The sequence below is a fragment of the Columba livia genome, chromosome 14 (assembly GCF_036013475.1).
Source record: "Columba livia isolate bColLiv1 breed racing homer chromosome 14, bColLiv1.pat.W.v2, whole genome shotgun sequence".
In the NCBI taxonomy this organism is placed as follows: domain Eukaryota; kingdom Metazoa; phylum Chordata; class Aves; order Columbiformes; family Columbidae; genus Columba; species Columba livia.
In genome coordinates, this window is record NC_088615.1 from 8607368 (window position 1) to 8632982 (window position 25615).

General features: G+C 42.0%; 2 protein-coding genes across 9 annotated transcripts in view; one reads left to right on the forward strand and one right to left on the reverse strand.

Annotated features, from left to right (window-relative positions):
* Positions 1 to 10433, forward strand: part of FAM13B (family with sequence similarity 13 member B) — a 48387-nt gene extending 37954 nt beyond the window's left edge. For 5 of the 7 annotated variants that reach the window (XM_065029920.1, XM_065029919.1, XM_065029921.1 and 2 more), the window contains 9 exons: positions 1172 to 1301; positions 1748 to 1829; positions 2104 to 2333; positions 2689 to 2772; positions 3976 to 4071; positions 6329 to 6412; positions 6510 to 6682; positions 7099 to 7200; positions 8102 to 10433. In XM_065029920.1, the coding sequence (XP_064885992.1) occupies positions 1172 to 1301; positions 1748 to 1829; positions 2104 to 2333; positions 2689 to 2772; positions 3976 to 4071; positions 6329 to 6412; positions 6510 to 6682; positions 7099 to 7200; positions 8102 to 8225 (1105 nt within the window). In that variant the 3' untranslated portion in view covers positions 8226 to 10433. The remainder of the gene's footprint in view (positions 1 to 1171; positions 1302 to 1747; positions 1830 to 2103; positions 2334 to 2688; positions 2773 to 3975; positions 4072 to 6328; positions 6413 to 6509; positions 6683 to 7098; positions 7201 to 8101) is intronic. The other 2 variants (XM_065029922.1, XM_065029923.1) reach the window with 1 other exon arrangement.
* Positions 10434 to 10460: 27 nt separating this feature from the next.
* PKD2L2 (polycystin 2 like 2, transient receptor potential cation channel) lies at positions 10461 to 25538 on the reverse strand. Of its 2 annotated transcripts, XM_005503643.3 has the most exons (14): positions 24353 to 25538; positions 24098 to 24199; positions 23276 to 23409; positions 21740 to 21996; positions 20760 to 20984; positions 19927 to 20155; positions 19228 to 19398; positions 17654 to 17835; positions 16539 to 16659; positions 15728 to 15829; positions 14783 to 14862; positions 14645 to 14696; positions 13731 to 13846; positions 10461 to 13292 (listed from the first exon to the last, which is right to left on the reverse strand). In XM_005503643.3, the coding sequence occupies exons 1-14, from the start codon at positions 24408 to 24410 to the stop codon at positions 13175 to 13177; spliced, it is 1947 nt and encodes a 648-aa protein (XP_005503700.1). In that variant the 5' UTR covers positions 24411 to 25538; the 3' UTR covers positions 10461 to 13174. The 2 variants fall into 2 exon arrangements, with proteins under 2 accessions (XP_005503700.1, XP_064886001.1); XM_065029929.1 differs by having other exon boundaries at positions 13151 to 14225.
* Between the last annotated feature and the right edge of the window lie 77 nt (positions 25539 to 25615).

Here is a 25615-nt window from a genome sequence, read left to right on the forward strand (position 1 = left end):
GCTTCTTAATGCAGGTCCTTGGCTGCAGATTTCGAGGATTAAGCCTGTTTAACAGTGTTTGAAAGCAGAGTCATAACTAAACAAGCTGCAAGTTATTTGTGTGATGCAAGAGGAGTGAGACCCTCCAAAACACTAAATAACCCGTGACCTGTCCTGCTGTTACTATGAAAGGGGATTTAAGAACTTCCATGCTTATTAGGGAAGAAATAATCCCATAAAAATGAGAAAATCTCAAACAGGAAAGACCCAGTTTAGAGCCTCTAATTCTGTCTGACACAGATTTATTGATAGAAAAAGATAGTTGCCCAAGTTTTATCTAGTTACCCGCAGAAGGTAGTTGACAAGCACTGTTAAAATGGTGCAGAAGAGTGACCTGCAGAGAAGTGCTGATTGTAAAGGCTGTTCTCATTCTGAAACTAATCAGGATCTACACTAGTAGATTATTAGATTAGTATTTCTAATATCTCAGACTACGTAGATGTCACTAGCTGTGCTGTGCTGTGCTGAGAGATCTTTCAGGCACCTTGTGTAATAAGTACTAGAGAATTCTCATGATCAGTCTTGAAATAAAAATGTTTTCTCACAAGAAGGAAATATCAAGGAACTGAACAAATGCAAAAGATTATTCAAAACTGGAATTACATATTCTAGAAATCTGTTAGTAAGGCCAACAGATTAAATTATGTAGATGGTTTTTAGCTAAATATTTAATCTTCACCTAGCACAGTTAAGTGGAACTGTAATTACCAAGGGTTGTTTGCTGTTAGCTTCTAGCCTGGACTATATTCTGTGCCAGGTATTTCAAGAAGTACTGAGTATCTAGTAACTTAGATATGTAATTTAGCCACCAGGATGTTTTAATACCAGAACTGTTTTAATAACAATGTAATTAACAGTACAGTAGTTTATTACACTTGAATTTCAAATGCTCTCTTTCACCAAAGAGCTATTTCTGTTATGTGTATGACTAGAATTAGAGAGCAAAAAATAACACGTCTCATTTTGAAGGCAGCACATCAAAGTGTTTTGATTCGGTAAGTAAATAGCTCTAAATGGAGACCTGAAAAGAATTTATTATGAACTGGAGAAAAAAATTGAAATTAGTCATCTGTTACTCAAATACACAAGTTGTTAATTGTTTAAATGACATTTAAAAATGTTTTTAATACAGAACACGACGAGCATCCTTTAGTTCAAAAGATGACAAAAGGGAAGACAAGACACCTTATCAGCTTGTCAAGAAATTACAGAAAAAAATAAAGCAATTTGAGGAACAATTTGAAAAAGAGAAAAACATAAAGGTAAGTTACGACTTCTCCTTTTACTCAGGATAAAAACTGCATGATCGAGCTGAGTTTCTTATTGTAGTTCAGCACTGAGCAGTTAACTTTGGGATCACAAATAGTTTTATATGCTGCTTTTTATACAAGTGAGCTGGACAGCAGCTGTCCTGGAAAACATGCCATAGTGGCTGAGCTCAGGAAGGGCAGACAGTGACATTTCTGCAGTGAGCCTGGGGGATGAGAGAAAAAAGCATCTAAACACTTATCTCTGGCTCAACTCTGATTTCTTGATTCGAGTTTATCTGCACAAGTGATGTCTGTTCTGTTGGCACTAACAGTGACATCCATGTTACTATAGTCACGTTCACTGTCATGAATATCACCAAATCTTGAAATAACTATTTATAAACAAACTTTGGTGTGTTTGTTTTTATAAAATTGAGTTTGTTTTTATTACTTTCCAGCCCTCCTATAGTGATATTGCGGCCAATCCAAAAGTTTTAAAATGGATGACTGAACTTACCAAATTGAGAAAGCAAATAAAAGGTAAGGGATGCTGCAGTTTCTGGTTTTCTACAAACACAAATTATCTACGTGACTGAAAGGCTGAGTCGTTCAGTAAAATTCCATAGGACAGTAAATGTTTCATTTCTAGATTCTGAACTATTCAAAAACCAAAACCAAATAATTCTCGTGGCTTTGTTTTTAGTTTATCGGGAGAGAAACTGCCTATGCAAACTGTCATATTCCTTTATTTGCAGTTGAACTGAGAGAATTACTTCTTCTCAACCTTTGGATTGAGCAATTTTTCTCATTTCAGATGCAAAACAGAGGAGCTCAGATGGAGATTTCATACCTCAGACACGTCCACGAAGTAACACTCTTCCTAAGAGCTTTGGTTCATCTCTCGACCAAGAGGATGAAGAGAATGGAGATGAGATGCGGGTTGTGCAGAAAGAGAAGAAACCCACCAAGGAAGCTACGCTTGAACTCATTTTGAAAAGATTAAAGGAAAAACGAGTTGAGAGATGTTTGCCAGAAGATATAAAAGTAAGTAGTATAGTTAGGCTGTTTCTAAGAAACTAACAGAGGGAAACAGAGCACTGTCAGACACTTCCAGTATCACTTTATCAATGAAATGATGCCTCTGTCTAGCAGCCCTTTATCAGTCCCTTGTATTTCAAACTCTGTGTGGAAGTGACCAAGATGAACCACATTTTCCTTGCTCACTCTTTATTAAAATATTACACGTATCTGCTGACAATATTGGACAGTTTTAAATGGATGAAGGTGGGATGCATGGCCTTAACTAAGCTGAGCTTGCCTAAGGCATCTGTATAGCTTATAATGTAGGAAAAACTGTTGACGTGACTTGTTTGATTAAATATGAATTATTTCCTGATAGAAAATGACAAAGGACCATTTGGTAGAAGAAAAAACATCTCTCCAGAAAAGCCTCCTGTATTATGAAAGTCAACATGGACGGCCGGTAATACTCGGTTTACTTCATCTGACTATATTAATGTGTGTGTAGACAACAATAATTCTTGTGCAGTAGTAATACCAGACTTTAGTGCTGGTATGTGTGGATATTTTTATTTGTTCAAAGCACAAAGTTATCTATTAGTTTCCGTGTTGCCATCAGAGGAGGTTATTACATCGACTTGAAAAAAAAAAAGTATGTATTATTAGGCGCTTTTTCCACAGATCAGTAGGTTGTTGGAGTTTGCAAATTGATTGGTGTCATTTGGTGCCTTGTTTGTCAGGGAAGCAAAGAGAAATCTTAAAAATGAACACTATTGAATTTCCTGGGAAGAGACTGGAGATGTTGTTCTGGATTTCACAAAAATAGAAATGAAAAGGCACTTTGTGAGGTTTTTTGAGGGTGTTTTGATGGGTGTTTTTTGTGTGGGTTTGTTTTTTTTTTTTCAAATACATGGCGTGTTTCTTTTATCATTGGAGATGTGGAAGTTACAGTCAGTGGCTTGCAATTGGTGCCTAAAGTTCTGGTGTTTTATCTTGGACAGTGATCAGCATCACTGGTCCAATCACAAGATCTTTCCAGTTACTTTTCTCTCAGCCTTCTGGCCTTGGCACACTGGCCGTGTAACCAGCACTGCGGGAAAATCTGATCAAGCCTTTCAGTCTAAAAGCAAAGGAAGAATAATGGTCTTGAAGATACTGGCGCTGGTTCTGCAGTCCGCAGTAACAGTTCAGGAGAGACTTTCAGATCTGTTATGTTGGCATTCACAGTGGCCAAGAATGGAGAGTGAATCAGATATCGGTTAAAATCTCTCTATGGTTTCATCCTTTACTTTTTTTCCCCTGTCATTTCTATAGAATCATCATCACTGCAAGGCAGAGACTCTTCTCCCCCAATTCTTGATCCTTTTTTTTTCCCCTCTTTTCCATGGGTCTTTAAAAATAGAGGGTTTGCTTCTACTGAAGCTCCCCTAATTCTAGGAAGTCTTTGCAAGTCTGAAAAGGAAGTTAAAGTGAGAAAAGAGAAGGAAAAATCACCCTTTTATTCGCGTTTATTTGCATAAACCCCATTTTGTACACATAATTTAAACTAGTTTTATGTTCCTAATTGGAATGTACGTGGCCTGGCATGAGAAGCATACCGCTTTGTGTTTGCTTGGATATTATTGAGTGACTGGTATAATTAATTCTGTGGTTTCTCTGCCTTCAGGTTACTAGAGAAGAAAGACATATTGTGAAGCCACTTTATGACAGATACAGACTTGTAAAACAAATGTTAACTAGAGCAAGCATTACTCCTATTCTTGTGAGTAAAACAAATGCTATTTCTGGTTTGGGATTTGTTTTTTTTACTTTCAAACTGCTAGGCTGCCTTTAGAAGAGCTAGTACTACTGTTCCATAAAATACATCTTTCTTGTGGAAGATTTAAGATGTTATTTTACTTGAGGCATCGAGAGCAGAGCAGTTCAAAGCTGTCTGTGACCTTGGTGGCTCTTGGCAAGTAGCTGGTTCTCAGTAAATAAGCTGTCTGACTTGCCTTGGCTGAGACCTTCCCAAGTCCCTGTGCTAGTTATGGATCCACAGTACATGTTGTACTTCTCGTCCTTCTGAAAATAGTAACAACAGTTGCAGGGAAGCTTGTGTCTCTTCCGTCCTGCAGGTTGCTGTCCCTAGAGGCATGAGTGACAGGGTGGCCATAGGAACCATTTCATTCCTTCATGCTTCCCCACTGTGAGACGTGTTACCAACATCTGCAGCATCTGTACAACATCTCTGCTTTTTCATTGTGTTTTCACTTCATTTTCTTCTAACTTGCAGTGCTTTCTATTTTCTTTTTTTCTGTGGTCTTGTAAGAAATGAGGAAGAAAAGCTTTTACACTGTGTGAGGATTGATGTAACCTTGTTTATAGTACCTGTAGAACAGTTGGGGAACGGCAGCCAGCTGGCTGACTTTGTCATGAGCTGTATTCGAAATCTTGCGTGCTGACCCAGCCTTGCAACAAGACTGTTTTGATATTAGCGATTTGACCTTTTTAGAAGGAAGGGACTGCACAGCTGACGTGAGATAATCTCTTTATGTACAGACAGGTATTTACTAGATTTACGTAGCTGGGCAGTGCTTACTCAGCAGGAACTTAATCAGCTGTTTACACTGACTGTTCTTAGCTATTGCCTTTAAACCAAAGTATGTTGAGATAAAGGGACCAGTTCAAGATCATCCTTTCTTGCACATATATTTTTGGGCAGCCGCTTTTATAGAAAAATGGGATTTATGTTGCAGTCATATTTCAATTTAAGAGCTTTTCTATCAGTATCACTTTTTGAACTCTATAAACACAGTTGGCTGTTACACACCTAAGCATTTCTCCATGCCTGGTGAATCATAGGTTATTAGTGGTGCCCTTGACTTCGTTGAGTTTTATCCCATCTCTCACCTCAAAAATCTGACTCCTCAGCTGAAATGCCTTTTATATTATCAGCAGCTTTATGACTATATCATAGTGGTGTTTTCTTTTTCCTGTGAAATAAAGGGACGGGTGATATCCAATCAAAAGGATTTCAAATTCAGAAGAGAGCTTGGTAACATAATTCCTAATCTGTGCTGTGTGCAACATCTGTAAAAGATTTTTCCCAGGCCTCTGCTTTTGAAACCTGTAAGACTGATCTGTGGAGCTCTCTAATTACCAAGGATTGTTCAGTGATAGCTGATAGGTAGGCTGTGTTCAGTGCCAGGTATTTCAAGAGTAGTGTTTTGGTTTATGACAATTGCTTCCATGAGGTATCTCTTACGGTATCACAGTGCACTAGTCACAGACACTGAAGCCTGTATGGAAATTTCCAAAGAAGCAAGAATCTATTTACCTTTCGTGAGCTGAAGTTGTTTTGACAGGTCATTGTCTGTGTGGCTTTCGTGTTCCACCTTCCTCCTGTTCAAATAGTCCATCTACTGGAATTGCTTCTGCCGTCCAGGGGCGAGGGCTGCGCAGGGCAGAAGCGCAGGTGTGCGACAGGCAGCCAGCGGTGACACCTGCGCAGCACGGGGACGCCTCTTTTAGGCTGAATTCAGAGGATTTGGGCTCTGAGGTGGCAATAGGTAACTCGTACATAGTGCTGGGTTTCAGAGTGGTCTAGAAAAACAAACTGGCATTGTTATTCCCAATGTATACCTGGGAGTAGATAAAAAAATGGCTTTGGCCTTGTGTAACTTTATTTTTATAATCTCCTTGTGGTTTGGGAAGAAGAGTAAATATGAAATTCAGAGATATCTTTGTGCTTTATGAATTTTGTTTCAAAACAGAGAGAGAAAGAGTGCTTTTTATTTTAATTCAGAAGAAGATTATTAGAATCTCACATTTTTACTTGTATGTCAACAATACTTTGGGCATCTAAGCTTTTTGGGCTATGTGGTAGCTTTGTCTATGCTTTGTAAGTATGTTTGCAGTCTTTTATTCTTCTGAAAGAAGAAATACCTTTAGGTATTAGGCAACTTCAACCAAATTCTGACTGCACACAGCATTTATTGTCTAATTGTACATAATGATACAAACTTGGATTTTTACAGGGGTCACCATCAACCAAGAGGCGGGGGCAGATGTTACAGCCCATTATTGAAGGTGAAACTGCCCATTTTTTTGAAGAAATTAAGGTGTGTACAGTGCATTTTAAAAAAAATGCTTCTCAGCACTTGTAATAGGGAACCAAAATATTTCATATTTGTTTTGAATTTCTGCTTTGACTTTCAGGAAGAAGAGGAGGAAAGTGATGGTTTGTCTGCAGACCTGAATGATATCTTAAAAACTGCTGCCCAAACACAGCCTGTTTTAAGCCCAGTTGAAAACTCTGAGTCTGATCTTGAAGATGGTCAAGAGAAACTGACCCGCGACCTGAGGTTGTCGAGCACCCGCGCTGCTTCTATGTACGTCAACATAAGTGACTGATTCTCTAATAGAAGTTGCAATTATTGGACTTACAGTCACGATACTAAATATTGATGTTGGGTGGAAGGGAATGATGTGTTCAGCACATCTCGGCAAGCATTTGGCTTGAACAAGCGTTCTTTGACGTGGCTGAGATCTTTTTGTATTCATTGAGTTGTTCAGTATCTTCTAAACCTTCTTCAGCTTTACTTGAGCTGTGTAGGCAGCAGAAAATGTATACCCTCTTATTAACTACTACTTTGTTCTCAACATTTCACCATCAGACAGCATATTCCTTATAAGCAAGATAAATTTATGATTAGCCTAGCTAGCTCAGTTGCTTTTGATTATGCTTTGGAGAACTTAAATTGTATTGTATGGCAAATAGTATTTTTCTTTCACTTGAAATTTTTAGGCCTGAATTATTGGAGCAACTGTGGAAAGCCAGAGCTGAAAAAAAGAAGCTACGTAAGACACTACGAGAATTTGAAGAGGAGTTTTATCAGCAGAATGGAAGGTTTGTTTAGCACAAAAACCAGATGCTGGACAGCAGCCTCATTTTCTAGCCAAGTATTTTTCTTTTTCAACATTCTATATGAATGTTGGCAAAAGGAATCTGGCTTGTCTTAATCTTTGCTATGGATAGTTTTCTGAAGGAGAGAGCATTGCTGTGTATTTTTAATCATGGAAGAAGCCTGCTCCTGGGTTTTGTTTCCTCTATTACAGTCTGTGAAGTATAATAATGAAAATGGAAGAAGTGGGGTGTTTTAAATTTTTTTTAAGAAAAAGTATTTTTAATATAACACCCACCACCACCCCTACCTCAAATTATTCATCTCTTTTCTAACATCAGGCAGGGAAAGTTTATCCATGTGTCCTTTGTTCCTGTAGGTCAGTCCTGATGCTGCGTATTTGCTTTACCCATAAAGGGGTTGATAATTTTTATTCTTCTCTGTATTGTTCAGTTATTTTAGGCCTCTTATTCAAATATGTATTGTTATGAATTTGATTGAACTGCTGCCCATTGTGTGTAATGGGTTTTTTTTTGAGGTGTATCGCCTCACGATCAAAACTAACACCACTTTTGAGAGGTCACTCACTTTCTTGACTGGCAGCCATTCTCACTTAACTGTATTTTCTACTGAAGAAGTACAAGTTCTAAGAAGGACTTAAGAGAACAATTTATAAACAATGCTGTGATATTTATGCGGAATAAATTCTGCTGGGTTTTCTATTCAGTTTAGGTGATGGCAATTTTAACTACAATGAACTAAAATATAATAACATGTCCATTATTGGTGAACAAGCTCCAAAAATATGTCTATCTGCCCTAAGATAACTGCACATCTCTGCTCTCGTGTTTGGCTTGCTGCAGTGTGGAGGATTTTCTTGAAACTTAATTGTGCTTCTTTTTCTAGGAATGTACAGAAAGAAGATCGGGTTCCAATGCTTGATGAGTACAGGGAGTACAAGAAAATAAAAGCCAAACTTAGGCTGTTAGAAGTCCTTATCAGCAAACAAGATTCTTCAAAGTCGATTTAAATCTTGGTCCTCCAAACCACTGAATAACATGATATTTCCGTATACTACCGCTGTACTTATCGGGTGCTTGTGTTCATTTGTCATGCACTGTTGAACGAATCCAGTTTGTGCACTTTATTGTGGTGCCGCTATAAGATGTTTGAAAGGTAAACAGGTCCTGTCTAGAGAGCAAATAAGATTTCTGAGTTTGAGACTGCTCTATCCAACTTTAGCAAACACAGTTTCCGTCAGTTTTGTGTTACAGATACATCATCTTGTTCCAAAACAACCATAGATTTTGTTTTTCTTTAAAATTCAAGAACTTTGAGACTTTTGTTATTACCAAGTTTTTGCATTCTTGAAGAGATTATTAATACCATAATGCTACACTGAACTACTCCTCTTGCCTGTTTTTTATTATGGGGGGAAAAAGTCAGCAAATTAAACATACAGCCCTTTTTCCTGGAACATTTAAAAAGCCTAGACTGAAATTCCTTTCAAAGGACTGCCGTGGAACAACTTTAAGTTTTGGTATTCTAAATATAACACAATAATAATTAACATCTACGGATTTTGCTCATTAGTGGTCAAGTTTCCTCCTTGATAAAGATGACAGTGGACAAACCAGAAAGTGACCTTGCTTAGTGTCTTTTAAAACTCGGAAAACTGAAAAATTCTATCACACGCTGCCTACAGGACTTGCTGTTGTTCGTTTTCTCTTTTTATCGGTTATTGTTTATCAACTAGTGGTGACATAGTGTTTTGTCTGAATTGGATACTGCATCTCCACTTCAGGAAGATTTGAGGAACGTAATGAACATTTCGGTGTTATGGGAAATTTGATGGCGCTCAGACTTGTGTAGCTCCAGCAGCAAAGAGCTGGCTTAGGACAGTTAAAACTCCTCTGTACCTGCACTAAGTACAGTGTCAAGGGCTAAACTCGATGTAGTTAACGTGCACCACGGGGTGAACTGTTGGGCTTGAGTGAAAAATTACTGCTGTTTATCATGATTTTGTTTTACAGTTGGAGAATAAAAATAAGTTGTCTAACCCTTATGATGTAAGCAAAACGGTTTATGGGCCTTGCATGATTTAGCTTCAGAGTTGAAACTAAATAACGTTTTAAGTATCACATCTGCTGTGCTGAATGATGATTTAGCTCGCAGCTTTGTGCTCTGCAACAGCCGTCAGCAGCTAGTTTGGATCTGGCAAAACCTGAGTGTTAATTTTAACTGGTGCTTTCTCAGTTTGGTTTTTTTCCTTCAGTGTATCAGTTTGATCGTGGCCATGTTTTGCATGCACCTCCTCTCGCTGCATGTTTTTACGACTGGCTAATGTCAACATGGCTGTTATTCACACTGCTTTACGAAAGACCAAAAATGAACTTTCTCACAACGGAAGCGATGGCCAGCATGTAACCTCAGAGACTTGCTGTTCTGTCATGGAGCATATGAAATAGGTTGAAAGTAGGATATTTAGTGCTCAGATCTCATCTGTGTACTGTAGAATACTTCTTGTTTTGTTTTACTCTGCTCGTAGGCATGCAGTTTTGGAATTCAGAAAACAAAAGCACTAAAACTATTGAGCACTGGTGGTATGCCTTTCTTTTTTAAACTGCAAAATGATCTGGGACCTTAGAGAATAATGAGGTTAAACTAGTGTTGAGACCATTTATGGATTATATTCAGTTCCATCGTGCAATGTACACTTCAGTTACTTTTCTATCAGTCTGCAGACACGGGTGTATCCAAACATTGAAACTAATGTGTACTGTATAGTGTTGTACATGAATGTTTGTGTTTTATATACCACATGCAAAATGTCAATATGCACTATTTAAATGTTTTAAATAATATATTCCTCCTTTATAATGCTTAAATCTATATGATTCCAATATTTTTATAAGTGAGTGAGTGATCAGACTGGTTCCAATTCAGAATTAACAGCTGCTTTGTGTTTGTTATGCAGTGTTTGGCTGTTTATTCAGTATAGTAGATAAGCATGGCAACAGTTATGCTGAGTGTGTTTTGTGCCATCCTTGTTCAGCAATAAATAAATGGTAGAACTAGGAATTTTGTGATATAACAGTTTTACTTTGGTAAAAGCAAAACCTATATATCTATACGGATATATAGAAATGAAATATATATAACTGAACCAGATATAATTGCATTGCTATGTCTGGTGCTTATTGTATAGACTTTTATAATAAAAGTACCTTAACCTTTATTGTCATATATCTTTGTTTCTCATCGTGCTTTCTCCTCCACTGCCATCTCTTAAAAAACAAGGGCCGAGTCCTTCACTGTTGTGTACGTATTTGCAGTTTCAGGGTGTTGCTGAGACAGGTCGGGGTTCCGCCGCCTGCCAGCAGAGCCCTCGAGGAGGCTGCAGCACTTTGAGCCTTATCGTACCTGTTCACACTGTCTGACAGCAGAAAAGTGACGGAATCGGCTCCTGGGCGGACGGCTGGGCTGGCGCTGTGATGTGGGCTCTGCTGCTCTGTGCGCTGCCGCGGGAACGGACCCCGAGTCTCGCTCGTTCTTGCTCCAGCAGCAGCGCTGGGTGGTCGTGGGGCAGAGCTGCTCCAGCCACTGCTGGGCTAATCACTCACTGCCGATGAATACACCTTCAGCTGATGGGCAGCGTTTGGTTGGGTCTATATCCATGATGATTTCTCAGCCTTAAAACGAGTATCACAGCAGTTACTGCTGTGTTAGTGGCCAGAATACACTCTTATTACATGCAGTTCTGTAAACCCAAGAGGATGCTCTTCTTCTGGACCAAATAGATATTTTTTTTTGGTAGTCTGTTGGTGTAAGTTCATCTGGAAAGTGATTGAGGTCTTGCACACTGACTTCTCTGTTATGTTTTGTGTAAATCCACCTTTCTTCAGCTTAAGGCCTGGCAGGAGACAGAAGAACTGAAAGTGAAGACTCTGCTTGTGGATGTCAGGGCAGGTAAATGGGAACAAGGAAGACAAGTGGGAAGTTGAGGGAGAGGAGGCAGCAGGCAGCCTGCGGTTCCTTCCGTAGGGTGGGACGGAATAGCCCTCCCTCTGATCCCGTCTTTCCTCTGAAGATGGGGGGGAAAGAGAAAGCACAAGTTCTTAGGACACTGGCTTGAAGAGTGAACAAGGTTATTACAAATCTATTCTTTCATCCTCCATTTTTCCTCAGCATTATTTATTCAACAAAACTTGATGAAGATGCTGATGAGAAGACAAAAGTCCCTCCAATAACCTGCTTGTTGTGAACTGTTTAAACTCCATGTGCTACAAAGCAATGAACTAAGAAGATGCTAATGAAGGAAAATAACCCTGTGTTGAACACCATTAGCCAAAATGGAGGAGAAACAGATTTTTCAGGATGCACAAAGCTCAGTGATCCTGGGACAAGATCCTCCTTGCTGAAGAACCCATTCTGAGATAACACATCTATAGTATTCCAAGCTTTACCTCTTGACACAGGTTTGCTCAAGCTGTTAACGTGACAAGGAGCCTGTGAGGCAGGCTATAAAGAGGGTTTCCCATGCCCCGGAAGAGTAGAGGAGGATGAGCAGTGCTTGAAGACTCTTCTGGGGAGTTCAGGGTGAGTAACTGTGGCTGAAGGTTTTGGGAGGTCTTTGTACAAGAGGGGTTCCCAGGAGGAGGAAATGCTGGAGATGCCAAAGGTGCGATACATTTCCTTCCTTGCATGTTAGCTATTGAGAAATTGAGATAATCAGATGTTCAGTGACCTCTGTTTTCAGGGAGACGAGTCCTGGGTTGCTGCGTAGCGACAGGAGCCCTTGGGAAAGGAAGAAGAGCTGGTTTTATTGTAAACTGGTCCATTTTAGAAGAGAGTGGATGTCTTGGCTTGGCCAGGAGACTGAGGTGCAAAGTCAGTGAACCCAACCCTCAAACCAGAGCATGGGTACGTTGTGCTGCTGGGCTCAACTGTCTCTTTCTGGGTCCCTGCTCCCCTCTCCACGACTCCACAGCGTGATTAGATGCAGAGAGACCAGAGCCCAGGCAGTAGCTCGATAGTACTCTGTGGGACATACGGCTTTACAGTATTATAACTTTTTGCAGGATTTATACAAGTTTTGGAATACTTTGGGGGCTGCATGTCATGCATGAGCTGAGGTGTCCAGCAGCAGAAGCTCCCCAGGCAGGGACTGCGAGGTGCAGGTGGGGTGATGCAGCTGGGTGCTGGCCCCATGTTTGACCGGGATGTTCAGGTGGCATTTGGGCACGTGTTTTATTTCTTCCTGTGGCTGAGGCCCAGCAAAGAATAAATATTAACGACTACATAGGAGCAGATAGCTTCTGGCTTGAACGTAACACCTGGGTATAAACAGGTATAGGAATAAAAGGATATTCTGGGAATTGTGGCTGGTGCAAGGGAGGAGCAAAGCTCCCTCCAGTGGCTCCGGCTGTGAATGCCTGGTCACAATCAACGTTTGGGGTTTCTTTTCTTAGAAGAGTAATTGTTTTGTTTGTTTGTTTTCCTCTAAAGGCAACAGTAACCTGCTTTGGAAGCAATGAGTGCCTGGAATGAGAATTGCTGAGGAATAAGCGTTAACTTCAGCAGCAGATGCCCTGGCAGAAGCGAGCGGTCGGCGAGGTGACGGCTGCGGACCCGGGTGCTGGACCGTGCTCGGAGGGTGAGGGCTGTGGATGGAGAGCAGGGTGAGGAGCAGGCCCAGGACGCTGCTGCTGCTCGTGATCTGCTCTCAGTTACAGGTCCGTGTCTCACAGCAGCCCCAAAACAAGGCAGAGGAATACATGTCGTTCAGGTGTTTGTAGAGATTCCACCCAGTTCTCAGAGTTAAAGCAGCACCTGATATTCTCAAAGAAACAACCCAGAAGAAACAATGGTATTTACCTTTATTAACATTCCTGTTTCTCTTATCCAGAAATAGAAAAAAATAAAGCGGAGGGGGGGCGGGTGGGGAAATGGTGACCAGATGAGCTCCTGTCCTGCATTTTACTGTTCCATCTTGCCCGAAGCATCCTGCAGTTTTTGAACGATTTTCGTAAGTCTCCTGATTTTCGCATTAATGTTATTTAATTCCTTCCCCAACTCAGCTGTATACCTGAAGAGCCTAGAACACACAAATACAGCCACATATCCTTGAGACAGTGCTGGCCATGATCTTGCATTTGCAACCTTCCTCTGCTTGCTTGTGTCAGCTGCCTAGGGTCTATCTCCTGAAATACCCATCACCAGCACAAGGTCTTACAGCCTCTGTCTCCATCCCCGGGCAGCCACAAGGACATGTTCTGCGAGAGTGACAATATTTTAAATTCTTGTCCTGCCTCTTGACTGATGTCCTTACAAGCCGCCCTACTAAATTCTTCCTTCTGCCCTCCCTGGGGGCAGCTGTTGTCAGCCAGTATAAAAGCACTTAAAATACCTTAAAATCACTGACTTTGTGTTGATCTTCTGTCTCACAGGTTGTCACTCGGTGAGGATTTCAGCTACGGCTGCAGCTGCCAGGGGATGGGAATAAGGCTGCGGGGACAGGGACGCACACACTTACTTCTGAAATTCTTCCATGGAGACGTAGCTCTGAGCTGTGACTGCGTCTGCGTCCTCAGCAGCTCGATACTGCTCACGAGGATTTTCTTCCTGCGGTTTTGATACCTTCCCATATTTCTGTTCAACACCAGAGGGATTTAAAAAGTAAATTAAATATCAGAAAGCCAGCACGGCTCACTGGAACACCTGGAACACCTGGAACACTGTCACTCGGCAGGGAGGAGGTTGCATGCTGGAACAGATACATACAGCTCTGGGGAAAAAAATACTCTCCATCTAAAAGTAGATTTTCCTTCTGGCCCTTCCGAAAAGACAGGATATAGGAATATATTTCTTCTCAGAGGTGGGAGAGATCGCAAGCGTTGTGTGTGCTGGTGTTCAGGGGCTTTTCCCTTTCTTATTGTAGAAGTGGTTTTTTTAAACAGATACATGTTAGAAGTTACTTGCACAGGCTTACCCCAGATATGGAACTACCAAAGGCTGCTGGAAACCTTTCCTGAAACAGAAGGAAGCTACAGTAATTCGTCTTGTGGTAGATGCAGCCTATGACCCAATAGATTGCTGTGAAGTGTGTTTGTTTCCCGTACATCTGTTTTTGTTTAACATTTGAGCAAATGCCCAGCTCACAACTTTATAGCATTGCTAAGATGCACTGACCTCACCCTTCTATCAGCTCTGCTATCGTAGCGTATGACTTTGCCTGAACAAGCTTTCATTTGAAGTTTTGGGCATAATTAGTGATTTTGATTTATTTATGGGTCTAGCTTTTGCTATTCCTAGGATGGTAAAAATAGTACCCTGTGGAGAACTAGCTTTTGTAAGTAAGAGTGAGGACCACTGTGACTCCTTTTGTATTATTCAACTTCTGAAATAGAACCAGCAGTTTCTACGAATACAGGAAGGAATAAAACCTACCTCTTTCTTAGTACTGTCTCCATCGGAAAGCTGAGAAATGTCCTTGTTTGTCCTTCTCACCAATGAGAAAAGACAGAATTCCTGTGAGAACGGGTCTGTGCTCCGTGCAGGGGGTAACCACAAATGCCGAGATCCTACCTTTCCAAGCTCTTGGCTGCTGGATGCGTATCCACCTCTGGTTTCTTCAGCCTGAGCTTGACAAGGGTCTTGTTGTAACTCTGAACACAGACAGGGAAAGTCGAGCATGTTAATTGGCTTCTCTTTAACCAGAGACGCTTTTGCACAAAGACTTGAATGCAAGAACAAAATGTCAGTATAATGCCTTGGTAATTAAACAGTAATCTCAGCAGTCTATCACTTTCTATGTTCTCTTAGGTCAGAGAACTTACCCTGCTATATCTCAAATTCATAATGAAATCCCTGAGGTTAAGAGCCAACAAAATCCAGTAAGAGTTTCTGTTTTCAGGCACATTCAGTTTAATCTTACTGTAGGCTGGGATCAGTGGCGGAGTGAGCTTGGGTGGGGGAATGTGAGCTGTGCTGTTGCTGACCAGACTGGTTGTGTCCCAGCCGGGGATGCCCCCTTCTTTTTCCTTCATGAAAGCTCAGCTTTGTGTAAGCGATGTAACTTGTGGCTGTGCCGCTCCTAAAATCCTACAGGAAATCCTACAGGAGAATTCCCAGTCTGAACTTTGTGCAGTTTTAAAGGTACGTATTTCTTCTTGTCTTCCCATGCAGAGAAGATCTTTGGTTTCTCAGTTTGGAGGAGCAGCATCTCTGAAGAAAGCTGATGATGGGATATAGCACAAACCAGGCTGCTCTTAAATGTTGCTTTTAAAAGGGTGAAGTAAAGGTAGGCTCCTTGCACCCTAACCTAATGCTGCTCTCACATTAGGAGCTCCTGTGGGTTTGATGGAAGGATGGCTCTGTATCTGTCAAGTGTTTATTTAAGTGAAAAATCAAATATTGGCTGTTCTTAAATGGTTATGGCCCAGCTGCTTAAAGCTCTTTGCTCGTCATGTATCTCAGAATTCCTCCTCTTACCTCAAATAAAATGATGCAGTTACAGAAGTGGTTACTTACCTCTCTAAAGAGGTCTCTGAGCTGAAATTCCTGACTGGGTATCACTTCAAAGTCTGCTTTGACTTCTGAGTAGGTTTCATTTATAATTGCCAAAAACATGTTCTGCACAAGAAGGATGCAGTTAGATATTTGTTTCTGAAAGGTGCATTTGTGTTATGCTGGGGCTGTTGTTTTGGGGGCTGTTCTGTGCTAGGGAATTGAAGAGCTCTGGTGGGTGCAGATGTGCTCCTAATGCAGTTAGATTATCTGTTCATCTTAAGGTTTTAGGGAATATTTTTGGGAGACAAATCACTTATTTCCCATCTGCATTATCAGCTCAAAGGCCCAGTTATGTGGAGCTAACAGGTTTCTTGTCATATGTTTGTAGCTTTTCCAAATGCTGTTTCAGTCTGAAGTAATTAATGAAAAATCAATCTAACTGATAAAGCAAAGCTGCACCTACACAGTCCCATCAGAGTCTCTCTTTACCCTTCCTACCTGACAGGGCTGACATTATGTGGTTTTCCACAGCACCCAATTAAGTTTTCAGAAATTAAAATCTGGAGAAGTGGGTGGCGCAGGAGAGTGAAAGGTGCAACGTGCTTGTTTTGGGGTGGAAAAGCCCCTTTTGTGGCTGTTTGGAGGAAGGGGGAGCTGGGAAATGTCTCACCAGCTGGAAACTTCTGGAAAAGAGTTTGGATTGTCTCTGCCCAGGTGTGCTGAGGGGCAGCCCCTGTTATCCTGGGGGGGGAAACACCATCCGAGAGCCCTGTACAACAGTGCTTCTCTACTGCTCATGTAAAACGATACGAATTTTTAAGGTGATACCTACCAGCAATACGAAGAACACAAAGAATACAAATGTGATGAAGTAAATAGGTCCAAGGATCCTGTTTGCTGCTTCTGTGGTTTCAAAATTAAAATCTCCCAGCACAATACGAAACTGTGTAAAGCTGGGAGTAAAAAACAAACCAAACCAACAGAATGAGGTTGACTGGCTTCTCTTAAAGGGAAGTGTTTTAAACATTATTAAAACAAAACGCAATAGATACAATTGCAACTGATTCACCATTATCTAAGTCACTGAAATCAAAAGACCAGGCAGGATAACACAGCAATAGTAAATGGGGCATTTAGTGTATATTTGAGAATTTGAAACTACAAAGGATTTTTTTAATGGCTTGTATGAGAAAATACTTTCATTTTGGATAACTCACTTGTATTTTTTTTTTTTTAATTTCCCTTCTGTTCTAACTTCATGATCCCTTTTGTTAGCACAGAAGGTAACAGTATAGGTCCCTCTGTCCCCCTGTAGAGGATTTCATTCCTAGCTAAGATAAATAAATACATATTTCTCTGTATTGCAGCATCTTAGAGCTATCTCACATCCAGGTGGACCCAAAATGAGCTCATTTTAAGTGCCTTAATTTTAGATGAAAAGCAGCTTTCAAACGATCTGATACACCAAAGATATCTCTCCAAAGTCTTAAGAAACACAGCCGTGGGCTAAACCACAAGGCACAGGGTGGGCGACAGGTTGGGGTTGCTACAGGGTGCGGGGACCATCCAAAGGACTAAAGCTCCATCCAGCACCTGGAACTGATCTGATGTTGTTGCTACAGTGAGTGGCTGAAAACAAATCTGGGAAAGAAAGTAACAGAGCCAGCAGATGGGATTTGGGGACTCTTGGCTGTGCAGCTGGATGTTTTCTTAGAAGAGCAGTAATTCTTATTTGCAAACATGCTCAGCTTGTGCTCTGAGCTGCTGGGCTCTCTCAAACAGTTCTGCTGTGGTTCTGTGGGAAACAGAGCGTACAGACAACAACATGGGTTTTACTCTATGAAATAAGTGTTGGAGACCTGTACTCTTAAATTCTGCTTAGCAGACACGGGTTTGCACCTGCACTAGCTAGGGGTTGGGTATCAAAAAGGTTAGAAAGTAGCATACATGCAGTTTGGGAAAGTGGAAAACTCTTTAACTTGCGCCCCGAAAACCAGATAGCCAAACTGGGCATAGGCAAAGAAAATTATGAAGAACATGACGGCAAATCCAATGATGTCTTTGGCACAGCGAGACAAAGTGGAAGACAGTTGCGTCATGGTTCTGTTAAAGCTTATATATTTAAATATCTGCAAGAGAACAGAACGTATTGTTATTGGGGGATCACAACATATTGCAACTTGTTAACAGAATTTCTGGAATGTTATATGTAATCATAATTTGCAGGTTAAGTCTCACCTAGAAATAAGTTGCATGGTATGAATCTGGAAGTAGAGCCAGGGTTGGGTGCGTTTCTGGAGATTATGATTATTCTGCAGGGCAAATACATTTACACGGTAAAGCTACTAGTTTGTGGACAGGTCTTTGTTGGTTGTCAACAGCTCTAGCAGGTACGGACCCCTGGTCAAGGAGACTGCAAGACATGTCACCCTCCTGTATCTGAGGATTCCCTGACGGCCTGAGGTGGTAAGGAGCTCATTCTTACCTTGGGTGTGAACCAAGCCCTGAACAAAAGCCTTGTTCATTGACAGTCACTAATTATGAATATAGGTGTGTTATGAAGTTAACAGTAGTGAGTTTGAGGGGAGGATAATGTGGCAGAACATGGGGCTGGGCTGCAGAATGGATAGAACAGTAGAACCGTGGAATTATTTGTGTTGGGCCATGACTGTAAAGTGTCATCTCTCCTGGTAGCTGTTGAAATCTTCCCCTGCCCGTTCCGCAGCTGCTTTGTGCTGAGTGTTTCACCAGTCCCTTACAGGACAAAGGGTCCTGTAAAAGCAGCTTGGGATCAGGCAAAACTTTGGGAAGTTTCATTTAGTCACTGGGAACACTGAGGCCACCTAAACCAAAGTCCCTGCTGGGTACAGGGCAAGGGGCGCAGACCCAAGCTGGGGACACCAGGGTTTTTCTAGATTAGGGGCAGTGGCATCCAAACATGCAGGACTGGTTTGGCCCCAGAGCACTTGGTTAGGAACAAAAGCAGCCCCTAAATCTTTGAGATGTTTGCTACTCTGTCCAGAGACCAGCAAATCTCTTCGCAAGTGAAAATTAAATTAAAGGTGTCCTGACACAAAGCCACTTCTCAATAAGGTTCTGACACATTTTGCCTTCCTCTGCAGTTAAGAAGTAGCTACAGTTTTCGTAGGTCTTGGCTACAAAAGCTATGAATAGCTTCACCTATTACGGCCGTGCCATCTGTGTAGGTCAGGCGGTGACCTGGGTAATATTGGGTCTAGGAAAAAATGGAGTTTGAGGAGGCTGTTAGGCCATGGTAATTTCCCAGCTGCTTCAATGGAGACAGCTGCTGCAATTTATTTTTTTAGATGTGCTTGGAATTTGTGTGACCCATGTTAATGAGAAGGACGTAATTTGAAACTCTTCTGGAATCTTATAAACAAAATTCTCCCTTTTAGCCCCAGCTTTGCAGTTCTCCCATGAAAAGGTAAAAGTGAACACTTATGCTGTGCTTAGAAACACCGATTCTTGAGTACAAGAAAAAAAGGAGTACGAACCAATACCTTTATCCAAGCAAAGAAAATGTTGATAGCGATCATGTTGTTGTAAAGCACTTGCCAGTATGCAAGGAAATAGAAGTCTGGATACTCCTTGGCATCAGAGAGCAGCTTCTTCATGAGCATCGACACTTTTATGGTGCGGTAGATGTTGAAGGCAATGGCAAGGATGGATACCTGAGGGAAAGCAGAAGCCAATGAAACGGAAGTCTGGCTATATCCCCTCTCTTCAGACTTGTCATTTTGCACAGGAAAGACCATATTGATTTCAAAAGGCCCTTGGCTAGAGTTGAAGAACCTGAGTTTCTTAGATGTTTTGTCGTAAAGTGTGTATACAAGATTTCATTGGCCAAATTACTTGTAATTGTACTGTGATAATTCTGGACTTGTTCTATGTACCATGCTGTGTACATTCTAGTTTTCCTGTGCTAGCTCTGTCATGCACTAGTGCTTCCCTGCTCTGCAAAGGTTAAGGCTAAAACAAACAAGGTGGATGGTGAGTAAAAAGAACGTGGAACCACAGCAAGTTGACAGCAAGGCTAGAAAAGAATTCAGGTGTGCTGAACCATGGTGGGTTGTGTGACCTCTTCAGGATAGACCTGGTTTTAAGCAGGACCAGGCTTGGGCTGCTCTTGCTCCTTGGCTGTCTGTCCAGCGCTAGTCTAGGCTGGCAAGCACAGAGGTAGAAGTCAAGGGGCAGCTCACCACCAGCAGCACCAAATCCAGGCAGTTCCAGGCACTTTGGAAATATTCCTTTTTCAGTTTTACCATTTTTACAGCTTCCTGGACTATGAATGTAATGATAAAGAGGCAAAAGGCGACTTCACAAGAAGCCAGGAAGTAATCATAATACGTGACGTATCTGAGGAGCTTCACAGAGTAGATGTGTGAGGAGGTGTACGCACCCCCGGTGGCAGGGAACTCCACCACCAACCTGGAAAAAACAAATCAGGGACTGGTTTTAGTTACCATCCCTTTTAAGCCACCTCAGTCCGTAATTTTCTAATATTAATTATTACTACATTAATAATGCCTCACTAGGACTCCTACATCTGTAAGACCTTCCTGTAAAGGTTGCGCTAAGTCCCCCATGAGAACAGTATTAAATCGCAGGGAAGGTTGAGAGGAAAATGAGAAGCTCTTGGGATACCCAAGCCATGGTGTTTGGTTAAAAGTTTTTAAAGAAGCTATCTCAGAAGAGATGTTCATCCTGCTCTGAGACTTTCCCTCCATTAGCTGATAACCCAACTAACAATCCAATCTCTGACCTTGCAAAAGGCCATGAAATCTATTCCAACTGACAGCAGCAACCAGCTGTGCAGACCAGACATCAAATATTACCCAAAAAACAAAAGGATCTTGTCTGTTCCCTGCACCTAACTGAATTTCTACATTTTTAATGAATTACTGCTTTGCCAGCTGCTACCTGAGAAACATTGGCGACACATGCCTGAGGTGACCAGCTTTTCCTTGTGTCCTTATGGAAGCATCACGCCTTGGTAAATTGGATTTCATGTGTAGGAAAGGTAAGAACTCACCTGACTATACAGAAGAGGTTTATGTTGGCATTATATGTTGAGAAGTCGATAAATACAACCCTGGTTCCTCTAGTGATCCAGTTGTTCTGCCTGAGAAACACCAGCTTCTCAATGCTCTCCTGCTTGGATTTCGGTAAGGTGAATATATATCCTCCGCTGCTGTAAAAGCCCCTACATCCCCAGTACCACGGGGACAGCGAGGAGGAGGCTGAGGCGTACTTCCATCTGTCAGGAACGGGAAAACAAAGCAGCTCGGCTTATGGAAACTGGACTGAAGTAAGCTTTAACTTCTATACAATCCTTGTTAGTTCTTGTGTTCTTTTGTATCCACAACCAACAGACATTTATCACTTTACTTCACATGAAGTATGCATGAGACATACGGCCTCAAGATATTCCCATTTATTTTGTTTAGCTACTCAGTACATTCACAAACCAGCAATTGCTTATGAATCTGGATTTCACCCAACATGGGCCAGACAGTTTATTACCTTGAAACCTTTATAGGTAAATGGAAATCTCTGGTTTACAGAGTTCATTGTTACTGTGGCATGTTCACATACTCTTTCATTGCATTAAATCAACCCTAAATGAAGTGTGTGAAGCAGGCCCTTTGGCTCTGTTTCAGAGCATTTTAGCATGATTCCAATTTATAAACATGTGATTTAAATTCAGGCCTCGTATGACTGAGCATTTCTCCAGAGATGTTAGTGGAGACAAGCCACTAACACGTGCTTCTGCTGAACCGGCCGTGCTGCTTCCAGTTCTTCCTGTCTCTCGCTATAGATTTCCCATGCCAAATTCCCATCGATAATGTTGGCACAAAAACAAATCCAGGGTTTACATTGATCCTTTATCAATGTAAACAAGATAAACTCAGCTAATTGCATGCACAGTTGTTACTAAATGAAGAACAGTGTGGCATTAAGGATTTGGTTAGGTTTTCAAAAGCATTTCTATGCTGAAGTAGGATGACTTACTCAGATCCGTTCCTTGGACCAAAGTCAGACTTGTCTTCAGCTTGGTAACGATATTTACTGTAACAGTCTTCTAATAAATTATGGAAATACAGGTATATGGAGCAAGTGTTGTTGCGTACTTTCAGCTGGCGAATCTGGGCTACTCCTAACAGCAAATTCTCATAGTAAATATGACTGTTGTTGTCCTGGAGGGTTAATGTCCTGTTGCTATACTGTTTGTCCCAGTAGAGTCCATCCAGCAGCCGTCCTTCTGCAAACTATATGTACAAGTGAGGTTAAAGATGCCAAAGAAGATTTAATTACCGCTATTACCCCACCTTTTAGCACACAAATCTCTACAGGGTTCTCTCAGGTTACTTATATCTATAGGGTCTAACGTAGAATACAAACAGTTCCCAACTGTGCACTTTCTAAGTATGGTATATTAACACCCTTTTCTATGAGTCAATTCTATTCCCTATGCAATTCTATCAGAAATATGTAATAAGATTATTCAGGATAAGACTACAACATACATCGGTTTGGAGTTTCATTGAAAAATTCTGCTGAATTCTAAACAAATATGTTCAAACATAAACATTTTATGTTGTTGTAGCAAAATCTGTTAGTTATCTTAATCCATGATGATCTGTTTGGGGGTATATTTCTGACTAATTTTTTCAGTCGTCTGAATTTAAATGAAGTAGGATTTATTTTTGAAGGCAGGAAAAAATATCTCTTTTTCTGGGTGTTTCTTAGATGCAGATGAAGAACATCAGACTTGGGGAGAACTTTATTCTGAGTACGAAACACATGTCCCATGGTTTGGTGCCATCTGAGCATGTATTACAACCATCTCTAGTACATCAGCATACACACTGTATACCAAGTGCTCACTATTTTATAGACTAGCAATAACAGATATAAGAGGGGGTAGAATTCTTCCAAATGCATTGTTAGAACCAGGCATTTCCATTTTTAAGCCAGCACAGGGTGAGAGTCTTTGCCCAGCTGGCAGCAGAAGGCAATGTTGGTAATTTTCATAAGTCCTTCACCTAGTAGTGAAAACAGAGAAGCGTTTGGCAGCTCTCACTGGAATATGAGATAACGTAATGGCAAACCAGGTGAACCGAGGGGGTACATTTTCCTGGCTGCCCCAGTGGCAATCATATATATATATATATATATGTATATATATATATATGTATATATATATATGTATATTTTAACACCTGAAAGTCGAAAGAACAGTAAACCCCGAGTCTTCCGCTTTTTATTGAGGCTCTTTTCAGATCAAGACTGAGAATATGATGCAGTAATTAATTTGCCTGTTGTTTGCTTGACTGATTATTCAGAAGTATCAGTATAATATTTTTTTTTGTATCTAGAATTTCTCCAAATGCATTTTAAGAAGTTATTTCCCTTTCTTCAACTCAAAACACAACACCTAGACCACGTTTTTTAGGAGAACCACGAGGCTGTATTGCTCCGGATTAACGCTAGAACTTCTTTAGCTGTTTCCTCTCCAAGAAAGTATCTTTGCAATGAAAGCCTTACCCTCCAGAAATCAGCTCTGCTCCTGATGCTTTCGAAACCGCTCACGGTGCCGTTGGACAAGGAGGGCTCCAGGAAGACACGGGACATGACCTTGTTCAGGTAGTACATGTCCGTGCTCACCATGCCAAACGTCACTGGAAGGAAGGGGCAAAGAGGGGATGCTGGCAGGCTGAAATGAGGGGATTGAAGAGAAGCTGCCAAATTAATGCATACTGGGATTAAGTTATAAAAGATATACCCATCATTAGCCAATTTACATGAGAAATGCTTTCTGACCACCTGCAAAATGAGGGGATATTTTTCAAGTTTTAGATCCTTCTGTGTGACAAGAAGATTAAGTAATACATTGTTTAGAATTGGAGTGTTTAGTTTAATTTTAACCAATAATTAATAGATGTATTGTAAATAAGAAACTAAACAATTATAACTATCATCAATTATTTCTTAGTATAGATGTATTGTATGTCAAAATTTTCAAAAATTGTAACGCATATGCAATAATTATGTGGATATCAGCAACACGAGAGCATCCAGTCTTTGGAGCACTTATGGAGGATGATCCCCAGTGTTCCCCAGCGCTGATAAAATGAAGAATGCTGCTTAACAGTATAACTGGCTCTGCTGTTAAGTTTATTTTTTGGTTTCAGGATGACGGCAGCTTCTAACTCTGCTTCTCCGCGTCGGTTGGCATTATGTCACAAAGCTAGAAAAAAGCAAGTCAGAGCCGATGTGACACGTTTGGGTGGTAGACAGGTGCAGTGAGTAAATAACCAAAGCGGTGCAGCGTGCACGTTATTTGTGAACAGCCTCCCGGTGACTTACACAGACAGAGGTCCGTCAGGAACACCACGTACACGACCAGCTCCCGCAAGGTGGTTTTCAGTTCCAGCTCCCCGCTCAGGCTGATCCGCGGTTTCACGGCACCTGCCCGGGGAAACGAGTGCGGGGGGGAGTCAGAGCACGGAGCACTGCGACCCGCCGGGGCCCGCAGCCCCTTGGCCGCTCTCGGGGGCGGTGGGCCGAGCCCCGGGGGGAGCGGGACAGAGCCGGGGGAGGTAGCGGGGCCGCCTCACGCACCGGTGCCGCTCAGCCTCCGGTCCACCCCGGGCTCCTGCTGCGCTGCCGCCGGCTCCATGGCGGCCGGGGCGGGCTGTTCCCGCCGCTCCTCCGTTTGAATCCCAACGGGCGGCAGCGGGGCCGATCTGCGGGCTCGGGCCGGTTCCCTTCACCTGCGGGAGGGCTCGGGCTGCCCCTCCCGCCCCGGCAGCTTCCTACCACCGTTGTTTTGGTTTTATCACAGTGTTCAGCGGGGATGCCCCCGCGGTGCCCGGTAGAGCCGCCTCCTTGTTGGCAGCTCTTCCTTTGGAGCGGGGTGGGGGGGGGAAATTAAACCATAAATTGCTTCCAAGCTAAATTCAGGCGATTAAGAAATTCCCTTCCTGCTGTGAAGAGCAGCAGGGAACATAGGATATGCTCATTTAAATGTATATTAATGCAAACAGGGTGAGTCCAGGTGCTGCTGGGGCTCCCAGACCTCACAAGAACTCCGGGTGCTGCTGCTCGGTGCTGGTCCCACGCCCTTACCCGGGCATCACAGCATCTGCGCCTTCACGAGAAGCCTGTGGGCAAACTGGGAACCAGTCTGCATTCCATCAGCTCAAATCTGCGAAGGGCACAGCAGCAAGAGGTATTTTAGTGTATTTTTCGGTGCTCGGGCAGCCCAGAGAAAAAGTGTGGTGACAGAGCTGCACGCGTTTGTTTGGACTTTACCAGTTCATGCTGTGCAGTTCAGATTTGGGGGTGTTATTTAATGGTACTGCAGTGTGTACAGCGGCCTCACTGTTTTCTGTTCTGGAAGGTGCTTGTGGGGTTTGCTGACCAGCAGCAGGAGTTCAGGCTGCTTCTACCCTTGCAAATTTCCCTTTAGCACGTACACTTGAAAAATCTTCAGAGATCGGTTTGTTGGAGTTCGGCAAAATCAGGTTTCATGGTATTTATTATTTTGAGTAGGGCAGCTGTTAATAGCAGCACACAAAACATATGGATGATTCAGATCAACAACTTGTTGAGAGGCAACAGGCAGAGAAGTCACAGCCACTCTGATTACAGGAGCAAGGAGGGAAAACATGGTAGCCTTGACACTTTGTATTATACAGGGCAGCTTTTGGGTCAAGGGTGCAAGGAGAGAAACTATTGGTGTTGCTTTACTGGTGTGTTTTATTGCTAAGGGAGTGCCAACATCTGCTTTATAGCCATGAGATGACAAATGAGGGGGGAGCAGACAAGGGAGGGGACCAGTGTCGGACTTAGCAGGGCAAGAATCCATCTTTGCTGGGATGC